Below are 19,953 nucleotides of genomic sequence, written 5' to 3'. Positions count from 1 at the left end.
AATAAACATTAAAAAAAAAATTTTTTTTAAGGTAACCGTGTTAGAATCAAAAGAATACAGAAGAGAGAAATCTGAGGCTTGTCCCAGTTTTATCACAAACTAACCCATATACAACATTGGGTGAGAGACTTAACCTTTATGGCCCTTTATCTTATTCCTGTAAAATGAAAGGGACAATTTAGATTTAGAGTGTCTCTAAGGTTCCTTCTGCCACTGAAATTCTATGAGCCTATTAGTTGTATTCAAACCATTTTGGCAGATCCTACCAGGCACATTTGACTTTTTTCATGTCAAAGACATTTCATTTACTATTACTAAAACAAAGAACTTGCTATGTGCTACAAAATATTAAGAGATGATTTCAATCTTACACTAATTTAGCTGGTTCTTTAAATTGATCTAGTCTAGGGGCACTTGGGTCGCTCAGTCAGTTGAGCAGCCGACTTGGGCTCAGGTCACGATCTCACAGATAATGAGTTTGAGCCTCACATCTGGCTTGCTGCTGTCAGTGCATAGGCCACTTTAGATCCTCTGTCCCTCCCCCACTCATGCTCTCTCTCTCAAAAATAAATAAAAACATTAGCACAGGCTCAAGCCCTACTAATAATGAATGATCAGGTAAAATATGGCAACTGCAATTAGACAAAAAGGCTAACACGGATGGGTAAAGACAAAAAAGATTTGATGTGAATTATAGACTAATCTCCGTTGATTTATTTTACATCTTTTTTTCTAAGTTAACTCAGCCTAACAGTATCTTAGCTCACAAATTAGACAAAGTAAGAACTATACTAATGCTAAGATTTGGAATTAATTTCTTTTTGCATTCCATTTGCAACCTTATTGAATGAAAAGTTTCAAGCTTCAATTTTTTAAAATTAATATTTGCACATTAAAAAAATTTCATGTAATACAAAAATATTAAAACATACTAAAACATCCCATGCCTATCTATACAACAACGCATGTGTTTTAAAATATGTATGAATGTGTATGCATTACCTATCATTACTTTCCTTTTACATAAATGTTTTTAATATATATTCTATTTATTCTACAGCATGTTTCATAACTTAATATATCTGAAGATCACAAATACTAGCATATACATATTTATCTTATTCTTTTAAACATCAATCTTCAACATTTAACATTTACTTTTAAGATTATAAAACAGAAGCATACCTGTTCAGTTGTCATCTGTACTGCAGCATGAACTGGCATACTATAGCTTGGTCCAGCTCTTCCAGAGCCCCAACTACTTTCTAAACTGAATCCTAAAGCTGCAATTTACAAATGAAAATAATAAAATCACCAAATGAATTACCTTTCAGTAAGTAACTTTTAGAACTTGTATAAGTTGCATTAAAAAAAATCAATATATTTCAAAGATTTTTTTAAAAACTAAAAGTCATTCAGGGACACCTGGGTGGCTCAGCGGGTTAAGACTCTGACTCTGGCTCAGGTCATGATCTTACAGTTTGTGAGTTCGAGCCCCGTGTCAGGCTCTGTGCTGACAGCTCAGAGCCTGGAGTCTGCTTCACATACTGTGAATCCCTCTCTCTCTGCCCTTCCCCCATTCACACTCTGTCTCTCTCTCTCTCAAAAATAAACATTAAAAAAAATTAAAAAAAAATAAAAAATAAAAGTCATTTAAAAAATACATTATTAAAATAATTCCACATTATTTGAACAAACTCTTGCCAGATAAATACTTCTACTTCATTTGCTATTGGGAGATTCTTTTTGTCTATAATTTATCAAAGACAATACTTGCAAATTAGGGATTTCCAGATATTATCATTGGGGGAAATTAGAGGAGGGAATATAGGACCTTTTTGTACATATGTGTGCGTGTACGCGAACACACATACTCCCTCCTATAAATCTGTAATTAGTTCAAAATAAAGAGAAAAAAATTCAGGGATTTCCTTATAAGAAGATTCCTGAGAAAAGTTACAACTCAGAGCCTTCAACACAAATTTATTAGCCAAACTCAAGAAAAAATGTTTTACAATTCCTGCATCTTATGATATCAAAATAATAGAAGCTTAAACCCTAAACTTACTTTTTGGTGCAGGACCCAATTTAAATCCATGTTTCTTTAACTGATCTAAAACCGCTTTCCTATTTTCTTCTTTTCCCCAAAAAGTCATATGGAGAGGCATGGTAAAAGCATTGTTTGCACCAAAAGGAACGACCCTATTATATTTAAAGGCAGAAAAAAAAGGAGGGAATTAGAACTGAATGTGACTATTAAATATTAGAAGTGTTGCATTTTAATTTTGCAAAGAAGTAAAATAAAGAACTATTTGGGCAAAGTAGAAAGACAGAAAAAGTACAGGGAACAGGATCAAAAACAACCAGAACAAATGAGTGGTTTTTAGGAATAGAAAGCCAGAAGAAACAGAGAAGATGGAATAAAGCAGAATAGCCTATAACTGAGATTATAAGACAGGTAAAATAGTAAATTTAATTGAGAAGGTGGAGCTTTCACTAAAGGAACCACTATAGGTAGCAACTATTCTGAGAATGGGGACTGAATTGCAAGAATTACATCTGACCCTTGAACAGCATGGGGTTTAGGTACGCTGACCCTCTGGTGCCATCAAAAATCCACATATAACTTTTGACTCCCCCAAAACAACTAATAGCCTAATATTGACCAGCAGCTTTACCAACAACACAATACATATTTTGTAGTTTACAGGAATTACATACTGTGTTCTTAAAGTAAGCTATAGAAAACATTAACAACATCATAAGGAAAATAAAATACATTCACATTACTATACTGCATTTATTAAAAAAAAAAATCTGCATATAATTGGGCCCAGGCAGGTCAAACCACTTTGTTCAAGGGTCAACTGTTTTTCTGATCAAGGATTCACTAAAAGTTTATTCTCAGTATCTGAAAAATTTAATAAACTGAGATTGGAGAAAACAAGTAAAGTGAGAAGATATTACTGAACATTTATCATCAAACTTCACCTTTTCATATCCTCAATATTCCATACTTCAACTGAGATCACAAACTAAATGCCTAAAAGAGAAAAGGTAACCAAGGAGACTGGGAGTTTAAAAAAAAAAAAAAAGAAGTGGTAGAACTGGGAGAGGCAGTAAGGGCATTACGCAGGGTATTAAAGCAGGAGCTGCTACTCTGTTTCAGTCAACTAATGTCCTGTGAAAATGAAGGTCAGATCTGCCATTTGTCAACAGAAATATTCATAAATAATTTTTACATTAGGGAAAAAGTTACCCTGTATAAAATGTAGGGTATCCAGGTATTTGAATACTGGAAATAAACGAAAAATTGTAAAACATGTAGGCAAAATGAAATGCACCTACATATGATCACAGGCTACCAGTTTACCACCTCAGGTTTAAACAAACAGTTCCCAACTCCCAAAACTATGCACTAAAAGGCTTGGACAGATGGTGTGGGCTTCCTAATATCTGAGCAAAGTCAATTTTTCTCTGTGGTAATAATTCAATAGGAAAGTGAAAGAACAGTTGTTTCATGGTTAAGGTAGTAGAGGCAGATGAGAAAAGAATTAACATATTAATTGAACACATACTAAAGGCACAGTGACAAAAGATGTCAGGGCAACTATACTGACTCTTAACAAATTCAAAGACTGCAACTTACAATTATTAAAACTAAACTCTGAAAGTACATTACCCTTCAATTTGTGCCAATTTGTTGTCCATGATATAGGCCAAAGCAGCTGCTAGATCTTTCTTTAAATGGCCAACCTGATTTCCATTCACATTGTTTACTTTAACTGCATTCTTATCATAGGGGTTATTGGGTTCCCGTTGTAATGCAACCATTTCATTATTATTAACCTAATGAAATAATGAACAGATATTATTATAAATAATAAACATACAATAGGAGCTTTCTTCATCAAAATTTATCTGGGATTTCCATTCATTTTTTAATGCTTACCAAATAACACTTCATATAAGAAATATGTATTTTCTTGGATTCATACTTGTAATATAAAAAGCATATTTTATAATGATTCTTTTACAACATTTTTTTAACTTACATTCACTGGGAAGTTAACAAATCCTTGATATCTGAAAGATACAATCAAAACTAAATAAAAGATTCACACTATCTAAAATTTTCAACATCATAACTTCTGGAAACAGGTAATCTTTATGGAGTGCTTATTACATACCATTATTCTAAGTACATAACAGAGATTTGACTTTTTAAATCCTCACAACACTACTGGTAGATACTGTCATTACACCCAATTTTACAGATGAAGACTAAAGCATAGAAAAGTTAAGTAACTTGCCCAAAGTCACAAAGCTAGTAGTATAGCAGAGCTAGAATTTAAATCCAGGAAGGCTGGTTCCTAAGTCTGATTTCTCCAGACTCTAAAAGGGGAAAAGATATTATAAGTCAGAATGGATCTGAATAAGAAAACATATCCAACCTTCAACTCATGCCGTTTCTGATTTCACTTGACTAAAAGTTAGCTGAAGATAACATCATTGAAAATGAAGAGTAAGGACTTTTGAAAATTCTTGCATAAAAGCAATGAAAAAACTGACAGAAATGGTCAGAATCAACTTTTCCAGACATCTGGAAACCAGCCAAAATATTGGAGAAACCCTGGGCAGGGGTGTTAATTCAAGAAAAACAACTGATGGACGCCTGGGTGGCTCAGTTGGTTAAGCACCCAACTTCGGCTCAAGTCATAATCTCCTAGTTTGTGAGTTCGAGCTCCATGTCGGGCTCTGTGCTGACAGCTCAGAGCCTGAAGCCTGTTTCAGATTCTGTGTCTCCCTCTCTCTCTCTCTGCCCCTCCCCCACTCAGTCTCTGTCTCTCTCTCAAAAATAAGTATTTTTAAAAATTAAAAAAAAAAAAAAACAAGGAAGAAAAACAGCTGAACATTAGTGCCCTAGTACCATCTCCAGCTTTCAGCTGCATGATAGCCTTTAAAAATAACAATCTTCTGGGGGTGCCTGGGTGGCTCAGCCAGTTGAATGCCTGACTCTTGATTTCAGCTCAGGTCATGATCTCATCATGGCTCATGGGGTACAGCCCCTCCGGCTTTGCGCTGACAACACGGAGCCTGCTAGGGATTCTCTTTTTGCCCCCATCCCAGACAAAAATAAACAAACATTAAAAAAAAACAATAACCTATGAAAATTCTTGGTGTAGTCTAGCAGTCACTGGAGGGAGTATAATGGAACAGAATCTTTCAAAGATTCATTCCCAAAGAACTGTCATTATTTGACCTGTATCAAGGTGCTCCAGAAGATCCCCACCTGCAGTGATTTCTCTTTGATCTCTCAGCTCATCCACCACAAAAAAACTCCCTTGGGTGAATGTTGGTCAAAAACAATTTTATAGGCAGTGGATAACAAGTGGAGTAAACAATACAATAACCAAAAGGATTAAAAGGAAAGCTGAGGACTAAGATGTTCATAGGGGCTTTGAAAAGCTCCAATACATTCCTGGGAATGTAGAAGGCCATATGCAAGCATAGGGCTATATACATGCATAGGGCTGTACACATGATCAGGAAAAGACCTGAGAAGACCCTGAGCTCTCACCTCTGGATAAACTTGAGGTTCTGAACAACCAGGACATGAAGGTTAAGGCAGAGTTGTCAACTGCCTGGCTGAGTGCTGAAGGAGTGCCTCAAATGCAAACAGACCCTCTCTTACTAAATACTGATTGATGTACAGACCCTCTCTTACTAAAGACTGACAGATGTACAGACCCTCTCTTACTAAAGACTGACAGATGTACTGGCTCTGGTATAATCATAAGCTGACCATTAAGCTAACCATGCAAAGACGTCAGTAGATTATACAGGGTTAATTCAGAAAAGTCACTAAACAAGCAACAATTACCAAAATCAGCAACAACAAACAACTCTGGAGATGAAGAATCTAATTTTTACAGCTGCCACATTATTTTAAATGTCCACTTTTTAAAAAAAAAATTTTTTTTAACATTTATTTATTTTTGAGAGATAGAGAGAGACAGAGCATGAACGGGGGAGGGGCAAAGAGAGAGAGAAGGAGACACAGAATCCGAAGCAGGCTGCAGGCTCTGAGCAAGCTGTCAGCACAGAGCCTGATGCGGGGCTCGAACCCCACAAACTGGGAGATCATGACCTGAGCAAAAGTCGGATGCTCAACCGACTGAGCCACCCCAGGCGCCCTTAAATGTCCACTTTTCAACAACAAAAAAATGAGACATGCAAAGAAATGAGAAGGTATGGTTTACTCATAGGAAAAAAGCTACCAACTATCCCTAAGAAAGCACAGGTGTTTGCCCTAACTAGAAAAAAAATTTTAATTTTAAGTATGTTCAAAAACCTAAAGAAAACCATGTACTAAAGGAGAAAGCACAATAAATAAGTAGGTCTCACCAAATAGAATTTCTGTTGTCAAGAGTATAATAAAGTCAAAAAATTCACTAGAGAGGCTCAACAGCAGATATGAGGAGGCAGAAGAGTCAATGAAGTTTAAGACAGGTCAGTTACATTATTGAGTCTGAGGAACAGTTACAGAGTCTGAGGAATAGAAAGAAAAAAGAATGAAGAAATATGAACAGGCCTCAGAGACCTATGGGACAACAGCAACCCTATCTGACATTCACATACTGAGTCTCAGAAGAGAAGAAAAGGGGAAGAAATAATAGCCAAAAACTCCCCCAAATATGATAAAAAACATTAATCTATACATCTTACTTAGAAGTGCAACAAACTCCAAATAAACTAACCTCAAAGAGATGCAAACCCAGACACATCATAATCAAGCTGTGGAAAAAAAATCTTGAAAGCAACAAGAGGTACAATTCATTTATAAGGGATCCTTAGTAAGATTAACATCAGAAAGCAGAGGCCAAAAGACAGTGGAATAACTTTTCAAAGTGCTTCAAAAAACTTCAGCCAAGATTTCTATATCGGATAAAACTATCCTTCAAAAGTACAGGAGAAATTAAAACATTCCAGTTAGGGGTGCCTGGGTGGCTCAGGAGGTTAAGCATCAGACTCGGTTTTGGTTCAGGTCATGATCTCATGGTTTGTGAGTTTAAGCCCTGTGTGAGTCTCTGCACTGACAATGTGGAGCATGCTTGGGATTCTCTCTCTCCCTCTCTCTCAAAATAAATAAAATAAATAAAATAAATATTTAAAATAAATAAGTAAAATATAATACATACAAATCAAAATTTTGGAGACTATAAAAACAAAGAAAACATGGTCCAAGCACCAAGACAAGAAAGGACATATTTAAAAAAAAAAATTAAAATAAAAAAAAGAATTACAACTAATCATAACAATACTTTCAGAATAGGAAAGAAGTAATCTACTTTATTATAAAATACTTTGATGCGTCTAGATATAAAAACTTTAACCATAAACTTACCAAAAACACACTTAAAAAAAAGTTAAAAATTAGCAATGCCAACGTTATATATCAAAACTTAAATGATACAGTCAATGCAGTACTTTGAAGAATGTTTAAAAGATTGAAATGTATTAAATTATTACAAGTTCAAATCAAATATCTAAAAATAAAACGAAAATAGGATAACAGAATATAAAACGAATGAACAAAGAAAAATAATAACCAGAAAAAAAAAAATCCAAGAAAGGTTGCTTGAAAACATGAAACATATAAATCTCTATCGAGGCTAATCAATAAAAACTAGACACAAATATATGGGGTGCCTTGGTGGCTCAGTCAGTTGAGCGTCCAACTCTTGATTTCAGCTCAGGTAATGATCCCAGGGTCATGGGATCAAGCCTTTCCTCGGGCTCCACCCCAAGCATGGAACCTGCTTAAGCTTCTCTTTCTCTGCCCTTCTCTCTCTCTCTCTCTCTGCCCTTATCTCTCCCTCTCTCTCACTCCCCCCCCCCACCGTCCCTCTCCCTCATTTGGGCTCTCTCTCTTAAAAACAAAACAAAAAAACAAGACACAAATATAGAACACAAAGAATAAAGACCTGTATATAACCATAAACACACTTAAAATATTTTCAAGTATAAATGTTACTAATACTCTGTAGCAATACATTTGGAGATTTAAATAAAATAGATGCTTTTCTTTAAAAATATAAGTTGCCAAAATTGACTCAATAAGTATTTGAATCATGCGCAGTTTGAATGAAGCTAGAATTAAAAGGTACACACTGTTTGATTTAATGCATATAAAGTTCCAGAACAAGCTAAATTAATCAATAACAACAAACTTAGATTGTAGTTGTTAGTACAGGTACAGCAGAAATGACTGCAGCAAGACACAAGAGAACTTTCAGGGATGATGGAAATAATCTATACCTTGACTGGAATGGTGATTATCACATATATGTATTTGTCAAAACTATTAGAATAATATACTTAAAAATGTGTGCATTTTCTCATGTAAACCACATGTCAATAGAGCTGGAAAAAAGTTGAAAATAGTAAGTATGAACAGATAAATACCTCAATTTTTATTACAATACATTTTCATAATAATGATTAACTCCAAAATGTCCATCAATAAGGAAAGTTAAGGTACCATATAGACTTGTATTGATGTGAAAAGATATTCCTAATATTCTACCAAGAGAAAGAAGGATAATCACTGTAATGGGCATATTATGATCTCATTTTTTAAATACATAACGTGATTTCAATTTACATGCATATGCTCACAGAATACAGTGTAGAAAAATAAAATGAGTAAGTTATGGTCCAGGATGGTAGACTACAAGAAGATTTAGTGCTTTTTCTTTTAGCCATTTTAAAATAATATGTATTACCTATAAAATACATTTTGAAAAATTAAAAAAGCGATGATTACTTTTAATGAGCTTACCACATTTACATTAGCTTACCAGTGTCAGAGAAATTATTCTAAGATCAACAAATAGTGAATGTTCTGAGATCAGAAACAACCATAATCTAGCATTTCACAATGGCTTAAAATAATTTAGAAAACAATCTAACTTTTGAAAAAAACACAAATTAGAAATAGGAAAGCTCAGAGATGGATATGAGAACTAAAGAAGAGATGGACATGATAAGAATTGACTTCAGGAAAAAATCAGAAATGAAAAACTATTTCAGAATTAAAAACTAAAGAAGAACACAGAAGTCCACAGACTTTATGGAAAACATGGTAAGGGAAATAAAGGACGAAAAATTAAAAAGTGAAAAAAATATGAAAGTATTTCAGAGAAAGAAATAACCACATACACAGGCATACATATATGCAGAAGAGATCTAATACATACAGAGTAGAATGGGGTCCCTAAAGGACAAAGCAAGTATTTAAAACTGTAATTAAAGAAAATTTTTGTGAAATAGAAGAAAATGAAGTTACATAGCAATCATAAGACATACCTTAATAAAACTACTAGGCTTCAAGCTTATGAAAAATGCCCTTTAGTCATCAAGGCAAAAATTTCCAATTCACTTATATATGGGAGAAAAATCATGCTGGTATCAGAATTCTCACCAGCAACATTTATGCAACATCAAATTATCATGGAGAGAACATATGGGTCAAGGACTTTATATTCAGCCGAAAGTGCTCTTTAAGTATAAATATCACAATTACAAACATACAAAAATTCAGGAAATCTTGTTCTTTCCTAAGGAATCTTCTAGATAACACATTTCAGACAATTACAAAATAATCTAAGAAGCTGCAATATAAAGAAAATACAGGAGAATTAAACACTAGACAAATCCATATGATGAAATTCTTTCCCAAAGAATTTCCTAAGAATATGCTTCAGACAACCAAAAAATTATTTGAGAAGCTTTGACATAAGAAAAATATGAGGGAATAGAAGAACTGACAAATGCAGAACCTTGCATAGCACAAAAAATGTAAAATAAAAAAGTAAAAAAAAAGCAACCCACAAAACAAATGTAGTTTCTGCAACAAATCAATGACATGAAGAAAAGGAACATAACCACCAAAGGTAATGTATGAACTTTCTTTGATACCAATTTTTAAAAAAATGACCTATAAAAAGACATTTTTAAACAATCAAGAAAACAGATTATGGATTAGTTGCTGGATGTAATAAGAAATTATTATTTTGTTAAGTATGAAAATGACGAGAAGTCTGAATTTTTTTAGAGATACATACTGAATTAAATGGATGTAAACTAATACAATAGAGATTTTTAGGACTAAAGGATAAAAGAAAAAGAAAAAGTGATGAAACAAATGTGCAAAAAATTTTTTAACTGCTGAATCTGGATCACAGGTATGTATGTGGTTTACTACATTATTCTACTTTCACACGTTTAAAACATTTCCTAAAAAGTTAAAAAATAAAACTAGAGACATATCATCCAAAGAGCACAGAAACATACTACATAACCATAACAAAGAAAATTACTGACCAGAGAAAGTCCTATATACTACCTCTCTCTCTCTCTCTCTCTCTCTCACACACACACACACACACACACACACACACACACTCTCACACATACACATACACACTGCAAACAGAGACACAGAAAGACAGACGTAGGGAGAAAAACTGGGAGACAGTCTTACTACAGAAAGGAAAAAAAAAAAAGGACCTAAAAACAGATAATTCCCTTATCTAGTAGGAATTAATCTTCCTAAATTAAAAATATTAGAGTACAGAAACATCCTGAGGGACACAAGAGAAGGCAAAGAACTGACTTGGAAGTCACTTTGCAAATGTACCTAGTATCTGTACTTCCTGAACAAATCATCTTATCTTCTTAAGCTTCAGTTCCTCAGTTATAGAGAGGGGCTAATAGGGGCACCTGGGTGGCTCAACCGGTTGAGCGTCCAGCTCTTGATTTCAGGCTCAGGTTATGATCCTAGAGTCATGGGATCAAGCACCCAGTGGAGCCTGGTAAAGATTCTCTCCTCTCTCTCTCTCCCTCTGCCCCTCTCTCCCACTAGTGCCCTCTCTCTAAAAATTAAAAAAAAAAAGGGGGGGGGGCGGATAATAGATGTCCTATCTGCCACACAATCATTGCAGCCATCAAATGAGACCATATAGGAAAAAGTGTTTTGTATATTATAAACAGGATACAAGTGCCCAGAAAAAGGAAAAAAACAATTAGTCATTAGGTTATTTGTTATCTCTTGCTCAGATACACTCTAATTACTTAAAATAAGTATTAATTATAAAGCCACCTTCCAATTCTTATCTTCTAGATATTATCTTCTAAGTATATTTCATCTTAATATCTAATGTTATACTCACTACTCCTGTGTAATAGCGTAGTCCAACTACATGACCTCTCAAAGTTCCAAATAAAACTGAATCTAGCTCTTCATCACTAGTTAGGAAATCGTCTGGAGGTATAATATCTTGGAATTCAAAACGGGGAAAGAAAGTTGGATATGAGAGGCGTGGAAAATTTCCATGGGCTCCGTATTGGACAGTCTGCAAGTACTTCCAAACAGGATCTCTATTAAAAAAAGCACAGAAAAACGATACAATATTTAATCAAGTATTTCCCAAAGACGATATTAGATTTTTGGCCATTTGTTTTCTCATTTCAACATGTTAAATCTTTAGTGGGAATTGCCGCATATTGATAGAGTTTCTCTGGGTAAAGCAGGGTGTGGAGTGGGGAAGGTTTCCAAGAACCCTACCTGTTCAGTAATGCCTCTTCTACCCACCAAGTACTCAAAATGAAAACTCCAACAAGGGTTTGCAAATCTCTTTCCTAGTGAAGACCATCTATTTAAATTGCGATGTATGTGATGTCTGTAACTCTAATTACATACCTAATTTCAACAGAAATTGAACTAGAAAAGGCTTGCAAATATAGAACTATTATTATACGTGAAGCTATTTATATCGTTACAGATAAATCGAGCATCCACTATCTTAATTCTCTCCAAACAGAACCCTTGTTTTATTCAGGCACCCAAACCACGCCATCACGGGAAGCTGAACTCAAGCTTCCCACTCCGTTGGTTTAAGGGTATCCTCAAACCCCTCATGGATAACTGTTTCAGGAATAGGCGTGTAAACCAATCTGAAAAATGGAAAATAAGAGGAAGCCGGCTGAGGCGCTTCCAGGAAGTTTCCACTCTGCCAAGAACAGATGGAAGCTATTTCCCCGCGTTTTCCTTTTACGCCGTACATTAATCTTCTGGCTCCACTGAAAATACATATTTCCATGCCTAAGAATGCACATAAACTGTGAGGTACTGGGGGACAAGGGCTGTCTTAATCGGCCCTTTATTTCGAGCACATCGCCTAGCGCACAGGGGGCATCTAACCGGTGTTTGCTCAATCAAGGTCCGGGCTAAAGAGAGGAGCTTTGAACCCCAGGACCACCACAGCCCTTGAGAGAGATTTCCCCAAGGCCCTGGCATGAGGCTCGCCAGAGGAGCCTCCCCTCTCCAGCCAAGGCTATGCATTTATTTCTCCCGCGGCGATACGAGCCACCAGCAGGACGAATACAAGCTGCACTGGGAACGCGAAGGGAGCTCGAAGGGAACGCGGGGAAGGTCAGGTTCATTTGGGGACGCCGACAGGCCGTTACCCCCTACGCCCCACCCCCTCCGCCCCCTTCACCTCTTGAACATCCAGGACATGGCGCTGAGCGGATGACGAGCGGAACGCCTGGGCGCCCCAAATCGCTCTCGAGCCGCCTCGATACGCCTCCCTACAGGCCCCACAGCCGAGAAGCCCAGGGCAGATTCCGAGCACCTGAGGAAAAGCGCACGACTGGAAGACGCGAGGCTAGTCAAACGTCGACGCCGTCGCCTTCTAGCAACAATCTGGGAGACCAGCGACGCTTCGTGACTGACATTGGCAAAGTCCAATCGCGAGGAAGGGGCCTAGGAAAATGAACCAATCAGAGCACAGAAAGGAGGGCAACTCCGCCCCACGCAGGGATTCAAAGACTGTAGGGGGTCCCGGCTGCAGGGGCGGTTCCATCCGGGTTCTTCCCCGCCCCCAAGGCGGGCGCGCGGGAAAGCCACGCGGCCCTTGGAGCTCGCGTGGCGTGTTGGCGGTGTCTGCGTTTTGTTTGATCCCTTGGTTCAAACACAGGGAGACGACTCTCTTTTCCACTGTTTGCCCCGGGCCTCACGTCTCAGACCCCTTTTTCAGGCCTTACCTCATCCTGCCTCTAATTTCCTCATTTGATGTGACCTGTGACGGAGTCTTCTAAATAAGCCCCGAGATTTTCCGAGCTCTGGAGATAGCATGGAGTTACTTTCCTTCACTTCCTGTGGCGAACCCTGAGTGTTTTGCCCTCAAACTATTCATTTGAAGTGTCGCTATCGAATCTGAGCATACGGAGTTCAGGAGAACCTCCTGCATTTTTTTTTTTTTTTTAAGGAAAATTTTCATTTCTAGTAGATTAAAGGCATAGCATAACTTTGTTGGTGATTGCTGGGAGTGGTGAGGGGGACCAGCTTCACCTGAAGCACGTCGCTGCCCAGGTGCATAGTGGGAAGAAGCCTATTTTCCTTAAGGAACTGTAGGAGGAACTGCGCTCCACGATTGGCTTTTGTGAACAAGTCTGAGGACAGTCAGAGGAGAACTGGATTTGGGGTGGGTTGGCCAGGGGGCCCGGCTGCAACTGCGGGGCTGGCAAGGCTGGGCTCTGCACCTTGGGAGCCTAGAAGAGGCTAATTCAGCCGGCCTTTTAACTGGTGCGGGAGCTGCACCAGAGTAGGAAGCTGATAGTGACTTTGAACTGCACTTAGGGGTCCATAAGTTTAATAAGAGAATTGCAGGATCAGAGGAAATGTATTTGTGAATGTGAGCGATGTTGACATTTGCCCTTCATAGAGTAGTCCATTTTACTCTTCCAACAGCAGACGATGAGGGGTATTCAATGAGTTTTTCAAGAGCCATTTGTTCGTTTTCCTAAACTATCACCTGTAAGCATGAACCAGCAGTGGAAAGAGAAATGTAATTTGCAGCAACTTTAAGAATCTTAATTTCCAAAAGTCTTGCTATGATACAAAAACTTCCAAGTTTATGTCATAACTAACAGGCTCGGGAAGACTATATATGATGTGTTTTTGCTTGTTTGCTTTGTTCACCCATATGGAGATAGTGACAAAGTTCAATAGAAGAGGAGAATTTTCAGGAATGACATATGAGAGTTTATAGAGTAAATCTCTTAAGTGTATCTTAGGGAAAGGGCCTGAATGCCATCCATCACCCTGGGCCAAGCATGACAAAGGGAGGGATGATAGCTCAATAATTTCTGAGATCCCATTAAAAAAGGAAGCTATGTTTTATTTTCCAGATTGTAGCCTCAAGGTTCTGCAGATCTTGGAGTCTTAAGAGATGAGAAATGTGCCAAGGCAATAAAGGAATAAAGGCTAATAAAGGGGCTCTGTTAAAGGGCTCAATGGCAGCCTTTCAAAATCTTACGACAGTCCCCAGTGACTCTCCAGCTCTGTGAAGGCTGGAGGACTTCACTAGGTCATAGTTCTAGCCAACAGAAGCAGGAGGCTGGTGCCTAAAGATGAGGTGGGACAAGTTATATCGGTAGTCGATGCCTGCTGAAGGTGAATGGAACCCAAACATAAGCCCCCTAAAGAGTAACAGAATGGGGACTGAATCTGAAACCTGTATTTAATTGACTTCAAATCTTAACATGCCCAAACTACTTGGAAGTGACTAAGTTACCTCCCATTAGGCAAACTGAAGGTGTAAGACAAATTAAATTCAATAAAAAAATACAAAGCATTATCTCTGCAAATGGAGTCCGTGATTGAATTAATACATACTACTACACATCCATATACACATACCTCAGTGAATTTATACCTAGGTATTTATATCAGATACCTCTAGATGGTTGAATTAGGGGATTTTCATTTTCTTCTTTTTTATAATATGCATGTAAAATGTTCTCTGTATTGAAAATGTATTGCCCTTTTGCCATAAGAAAATTATAAAAAAATATAAACTAAATTGTATTAAAGAAATTATGAAGTGGGGCACCTGGGTGGCTCAGTCGGTTAAGGGGCTGACTTCGGCTCAGGTCATGATGTCGCGGTCCGTGAGTTCGAGCCCTGCGTCGGGCCCTGCGCTGACAGCTCAGAGCCTGGAGCCTGTTTCCCATTCTGTGTCTCCCTCTCTCTCTGACCCTCCCCCGTTCATCATGCTCTATCTCTCTCTGTCTCAAAAATAAATAAACATTAAAAAAAATTTTTTTAAATAAAAAAAATTATGAAGTGTTTCAACTTTGTTTTTGTTACTTACAGAAAAGTTGCAAAATTAGTACAAAAAGTTCCCTCATACCTCTTACCCCATTTGTTTTAACAATATACATAATCACAGTACAATTTTCTTTTTTGTTGTTGTTTTTTTATTTTTCAATATATGAAGTTTATTGTCAAATTGGTTTCCGTACAACACCCAGTGCTCATCCCAAAGTACAATTTTCAAAATCAAGAAATTAACACTGATACAATACTATTTCTGAACTTTTTTTTTTTTTTAATACAGAATACAGAGGAAAGGATCAAATATAAAATCTTTTGTGGCTTATTTACAACAGAATTTTCTCAGACTTAGTCAGGACCCCAACAGATACTGGGGCAGATTTCTGTGTACATCAGCTGGCAGGGCAGAGGAAGTAATATAAAATGCCAAATAAAAATCTTCAATAATATAATGAATATCAAGTGCCTGCCTTGAAATAAGCACTCAATAAATGCTCTGTCGTTACTATTATTGAAATAGAATTATTATCTAATGAGTCTCTAGCATTTAACAAGAAGTATAGTTGATTGAAGCTTATTTCCTGGTGCTCAGCAGCTGGGTTATTCCTAAATACCAGAATTTCCTGGTGCTCAGCAGCTGGGTTATTCCCAAATACCAGAATAACACTGTTTCCAGAAGCCAGTCATTTTCCCAGGTGTGTGTCCTTGATCGGACTGAATTGTTTCATCAAGAACCAGGAGACACTCTGATCTCAACTCCCATTCTGAGAAATCTGTGGTGTTCCAGATTACAGAAGGCTTTCTCAGGAGATAATTGTTTCCTCCTCCTTCAGGCCTTGACTAATGCTCCTACTCAGCAGAAGACCAGAATTGCTGAAGAATCAGGCCTGTCTGGGATCCTAACTTCAGGAAAGCACAACTCTGGGCCATGGAATTATTTAGGGTTCTTGTCATGGCCATGGTGAAAATTCTTATTTTAATGAATACTGCAAGGATTGGTGAAAATTTTTCTGCCTCCTTTATGGCTGGAAAATTAAAAAAACAAAACCTCAACTCTAAATATACTTTAGATATTATGAAAAATACTTTTTTAATGTGGGAAACTATATAGTATTAGCAAATCAGTTTTTAGTCATCATCACAATTCACCAAACCGCTGCATCCTACAACCATACATAGGCTAATCCAAAATTAAGGTTAACTTGCCATCCTTTAGAAAGTTAAAAAAACCTGCAAAATGTCAAACACATTTCTCAGATTTGAAGAAAAAAAGAGCATTTGAATACATATTTGGAGGAATTTAATCTCCTGACCTAATAGAATTAGAAATTCCAAGAGACTCAAGTTCATAAACAGATGAAACTTTAGGATGAGAATATATTAATATCATGCTTGAACTGCTAACTTTGTAATATTTACAAATGAAATTTCCATTTCTCAAATATTTTTAGAAGGTGTTGGGTCAAAGAGATTAAAGTCAGATGTACCCCCATACTAAGTCAACACAGATGGCTGTAAATATTCAGAAAATTGAGCTTATCAGGAAACAACAGTTGGCTACATTATAAATTTGTAAAAAAAAAGATAATTAAGAGGACAAGACACAGTTTTACCGGTAACATTAATACAGATTTTTTTTTCTTGAAACAATGCGAAACAAAGCTAGCCTGGTGTTCTAAGATGTGCTTTTTCAGATACTCTGGTAAGAGAGAAATCACTATAACCTTGTTTAAAATTACCCTTTATTTGAAAGAAAATTTTGAATTTAGGAAAGAAGTGGCAAACATATTTTAAAAAATATTGACGTCATAAATTGTTTATTAGGTTAAGAATTTTAATTTACTTACATTAGCAGTAACAGTGGAGCTGGAGGGTACTGCGTCTTCTCCAAGCTGCCTCATGTGGAACTTGTGACCCTTTCCAAGGCCACGCCTCTTGGGGCCTACAGGTCAATTCTTGAATCTCCCTGTGCTTGAGAGCTAGTTTGCTGATCCAGTGAGTGTCGGGATTTCTTCTGACAGCTTTATGTAATGGATCAATGGGGATAACCTCAAAGAATTCGTACGTGGGATCTTCACCAATCCAGTAAAAATTCAGGACTCTCAGAGCCCCATGGTGGCATCCAGCTTATTCCTAGACAAGAGTGAAGACTTGGGGCAAACTTTAGCTGGTTAACACCATGATGGACAGGCTTGCCATAGGTCGCACCTTTAGGAACTTGGCATTTGTAGTCACCGCAGTGCATGTGAATCCGATACATGACATAACCTTGCTTGGCGTTGTATCCCAGTCTGGGGGCTTTAGGACGTCAGGCTGAATGGGGTACCCTGTAGAGCGCAGAGTAACTGGCAGTACTGAGAATAATGCGCATTACATCAGACTGTGTCTTTCTCCATAGCTCCAGGATGTACGTGTAAGCGCCCATCTTGGTTGACCTTTGAGTGAAATGGCTGCTGCCAGATGGAAAGGAAAAGAGCTTTCTTCCACAATCCCTTTTGGGCGCCTCTTAAATTTTTTTTTTTTCTAAGTACTAAATAGAATAGTTCTCAATGTTTTACCCCAAGAATCCCTTTATTATTGAAGGATCACGTAAAACTTAGTTTATTCAGGTTTTTAATCAAGAGTTTTTAATTAGCTTTTAACAAACTTGAAATCATGTATTTTCAGGAAAAATACTTTTGAAAAGCTTTTTTAAACCTATACATTTTTATTTGAGGAGGTACGTTTAATTTTTTTTATACCAAAAATAGGTGGATAAATATTATTAACTTTGCCAGGGGTTCCTGGCCTCAGGCTAGGAATTACAGAGGTCTATGTGCCAGACACTTGTATATACACATACAAAAGTGTATAGTACATGGTTGAGAATAAAAGATAAGTTGTGATGAACAATGGGTGTTGTATGTAAGTGATTAATCACTGAATTCTACTCCTGAAAACAAACTGCACTGTATATTAACTAAAATTTAAATTTAAAAAAATAACTGGAAAAAAAGATAATTAATACATAGTCTCTAACTATACAAAAGAAAATAATGCATGTCTTACATGGGATTATAAAGCAGAAAGGCACACCCAATGAGATACAAATCACTAAACTGCAAGGGAGATTAACAAAGTGGGGTAATAGAGATAAAAAAAAAAATACTGGGCTCTGGAAACTAGGGAAAGGAGGTTTCACGGACGAGGAAGCAGCTAAACTAGAGGGGATTGACGATTTCAATGGGTGTGTTGCAAAGGATTCATTAAAGCTGGAGGAAAAAAAGCACCAAGTCAGAGAAGCAGGCCATTTAAAATATGATGGAGTGCTTATTTTGGGTAAAAGAATGTCTATTGAGACTATAAAACAGAAATGAAAATGTCATCCAACTAAACCCAGAAAGAATGCAGTTCTATATTTCTCAATATCAACTTAATGTAGAATTTGGGCTGGACTACAGAAATAACAAGAGAGTAACTGTTTTCCCAAACACTAAGACTTGACATGATTTTGTTGATGTTAATTAGCCAAGGGATTGTCCTGCTGTCCACCACCCACCGCAAGAGTCCCTTGCAATCAATGCCACACTTAGCAAGAATCTTCCTTAATGGATATTGTCTCTGCCCAAAACAAACTACAGATCTTCCTCAACTTATTATGGGGTTATTTCCTGATAAGCCTATCCTATGTTGAAAATAATCTTAAGTTGAAAATGCATTTAATACACTTAACCTACAGAGCACCATCACTTAGCTTGGCCTACCTTAAAAGTGCTCAGATTTGTTAGCCTACAGTGGGGCAGAATCCTCTAACACGAGCTTATTTTATAATAAAGTGTGGATTATCTCATGTAATTTATTGAATACTGTATTGTAAGTGAAAAACAGAATAGTTGTAAGTTCACCAGTTGATTGTCCCTGGGATCACATGGCTGACTGGGAGGCTGCCTAGCATCACGACAGTATCGCAATGCCTATCAGTAGCCCAGAAAAAGATCCAAATTCAAAATATGAAGTGCAGTTGCTACTGAATGTAATCGCTTCTGCACCACAGTAAAGACAAAAAAAAAAAAAAAAAAAAATCATTAGGTCAAACGGTTGTGATCGCCTGTAAAACAAAAACAATATGAAACAAAACAAACACAAATCCAAAACAAAACTAAGAGACCATCACAGCAAGCTTTGACCCTGCATGGTTGACCTGTGCCCCAACATATTTCCTCTCCTACTCCCTCCACATTAAACACCACGCAAACAGTAAAATAAAAGTCCACATCAACCTAAAAATCTTACTGGAATACTGCTGTGTAACTAGATGTTGTCATCTTCCTCCTCCAGCTACTAAACATTCTCACTCATTAAGCTAGGGAATCATTACAATTATTATTGTTTTAGATTTCAAAGGTAGTTCAAAGTCCCAGAACAAACACAACGAAATTACATATTCTTCTTCGTCATCACTGAGGATTAATTATCCCAAGGCCTACCGTCTAAATCCCCATTTCCTGATTCTAAGACTAGTGTAATGTTCTACCTCACATCATACAATTTAACAACTGACAATATACACAAAGACATTAAAAGTCCCACAAAAGTCAAAAGTAAAACAAAAAACACGCAAAAACATCTGTACGTGGCATCACACAGGCTAAACTTAGCTAAAGACACAAAAATTTACTAGTTTTACTAAAACTATGGGCGTCTTAGGAAGTACTTGAGAAATTATCGGTTTACTAAAATAGGATACAAATTTCAGGTGGGAGCAGAACACTAAAACCACGTTATAC

The 19,953-nt window shown here is 36.9% G+C and overlaps 1 protein-coding gene across 4 annotated transcripts in view; it reads right to left on the bottom strand.

Moving 5' to 3' along the window:
* HLTF (helicase like transcription factor) overlaps positions 1–19,953 on the bottom strand; it is a 98,464-nt gene that overhangs the window by 38,982 nt on the left and 39,529 nt on the right. For all 4 annotated transcript variants that reach the window (XM_042998532.1, XM_042998534.1, XM_042998535.1 and 1 more), the window contains 6 exons: positions 17,035–17,640; positions 12,567–12,832; positions 11,238–11,445; positions 3,683–3,849; positions 2,069–2,202; positions 1,186–1,283 (listed from right to left, as the gene is read on the bottom strand). In XM_042998532.1, coding sequence (XP_042854466.1) covers positions 1,186–1,283; positions 2,069–2,202; positions 3,683–3,849; positions 11,238–11,445; positions 12,567–12,832; positions 17,035–17,088 — 927 coding nt within the window. In that variant the 5' untranslated portion in view covers positions 17,089–17,640. The remainder of the gene's footprint in view (positions 1–1,185; positions 1,284–2,068; positions 2,203–3,682; positions 3,850–11,237; positions 11,446–12,566; positions 12,833–17,034; positions 17,641–19,953) is intronic.

This window comes from Panthera tigris, chromosome C2 (assembly GCF_018350195.1).
Source record: "Panthera tigris isolate Pti1 chromosome C2, P.tigris_Pti1_mat1.1, whole genome shotgun sequence".
NCBI lineage: Eukaryota > Metazoa > Chordata > Mammalia > Carnivora > Felidae > Panthera > Panthera tigris.
This window is presented reverse-complemented; position numbering and strand designations above follow the sequence as displayed.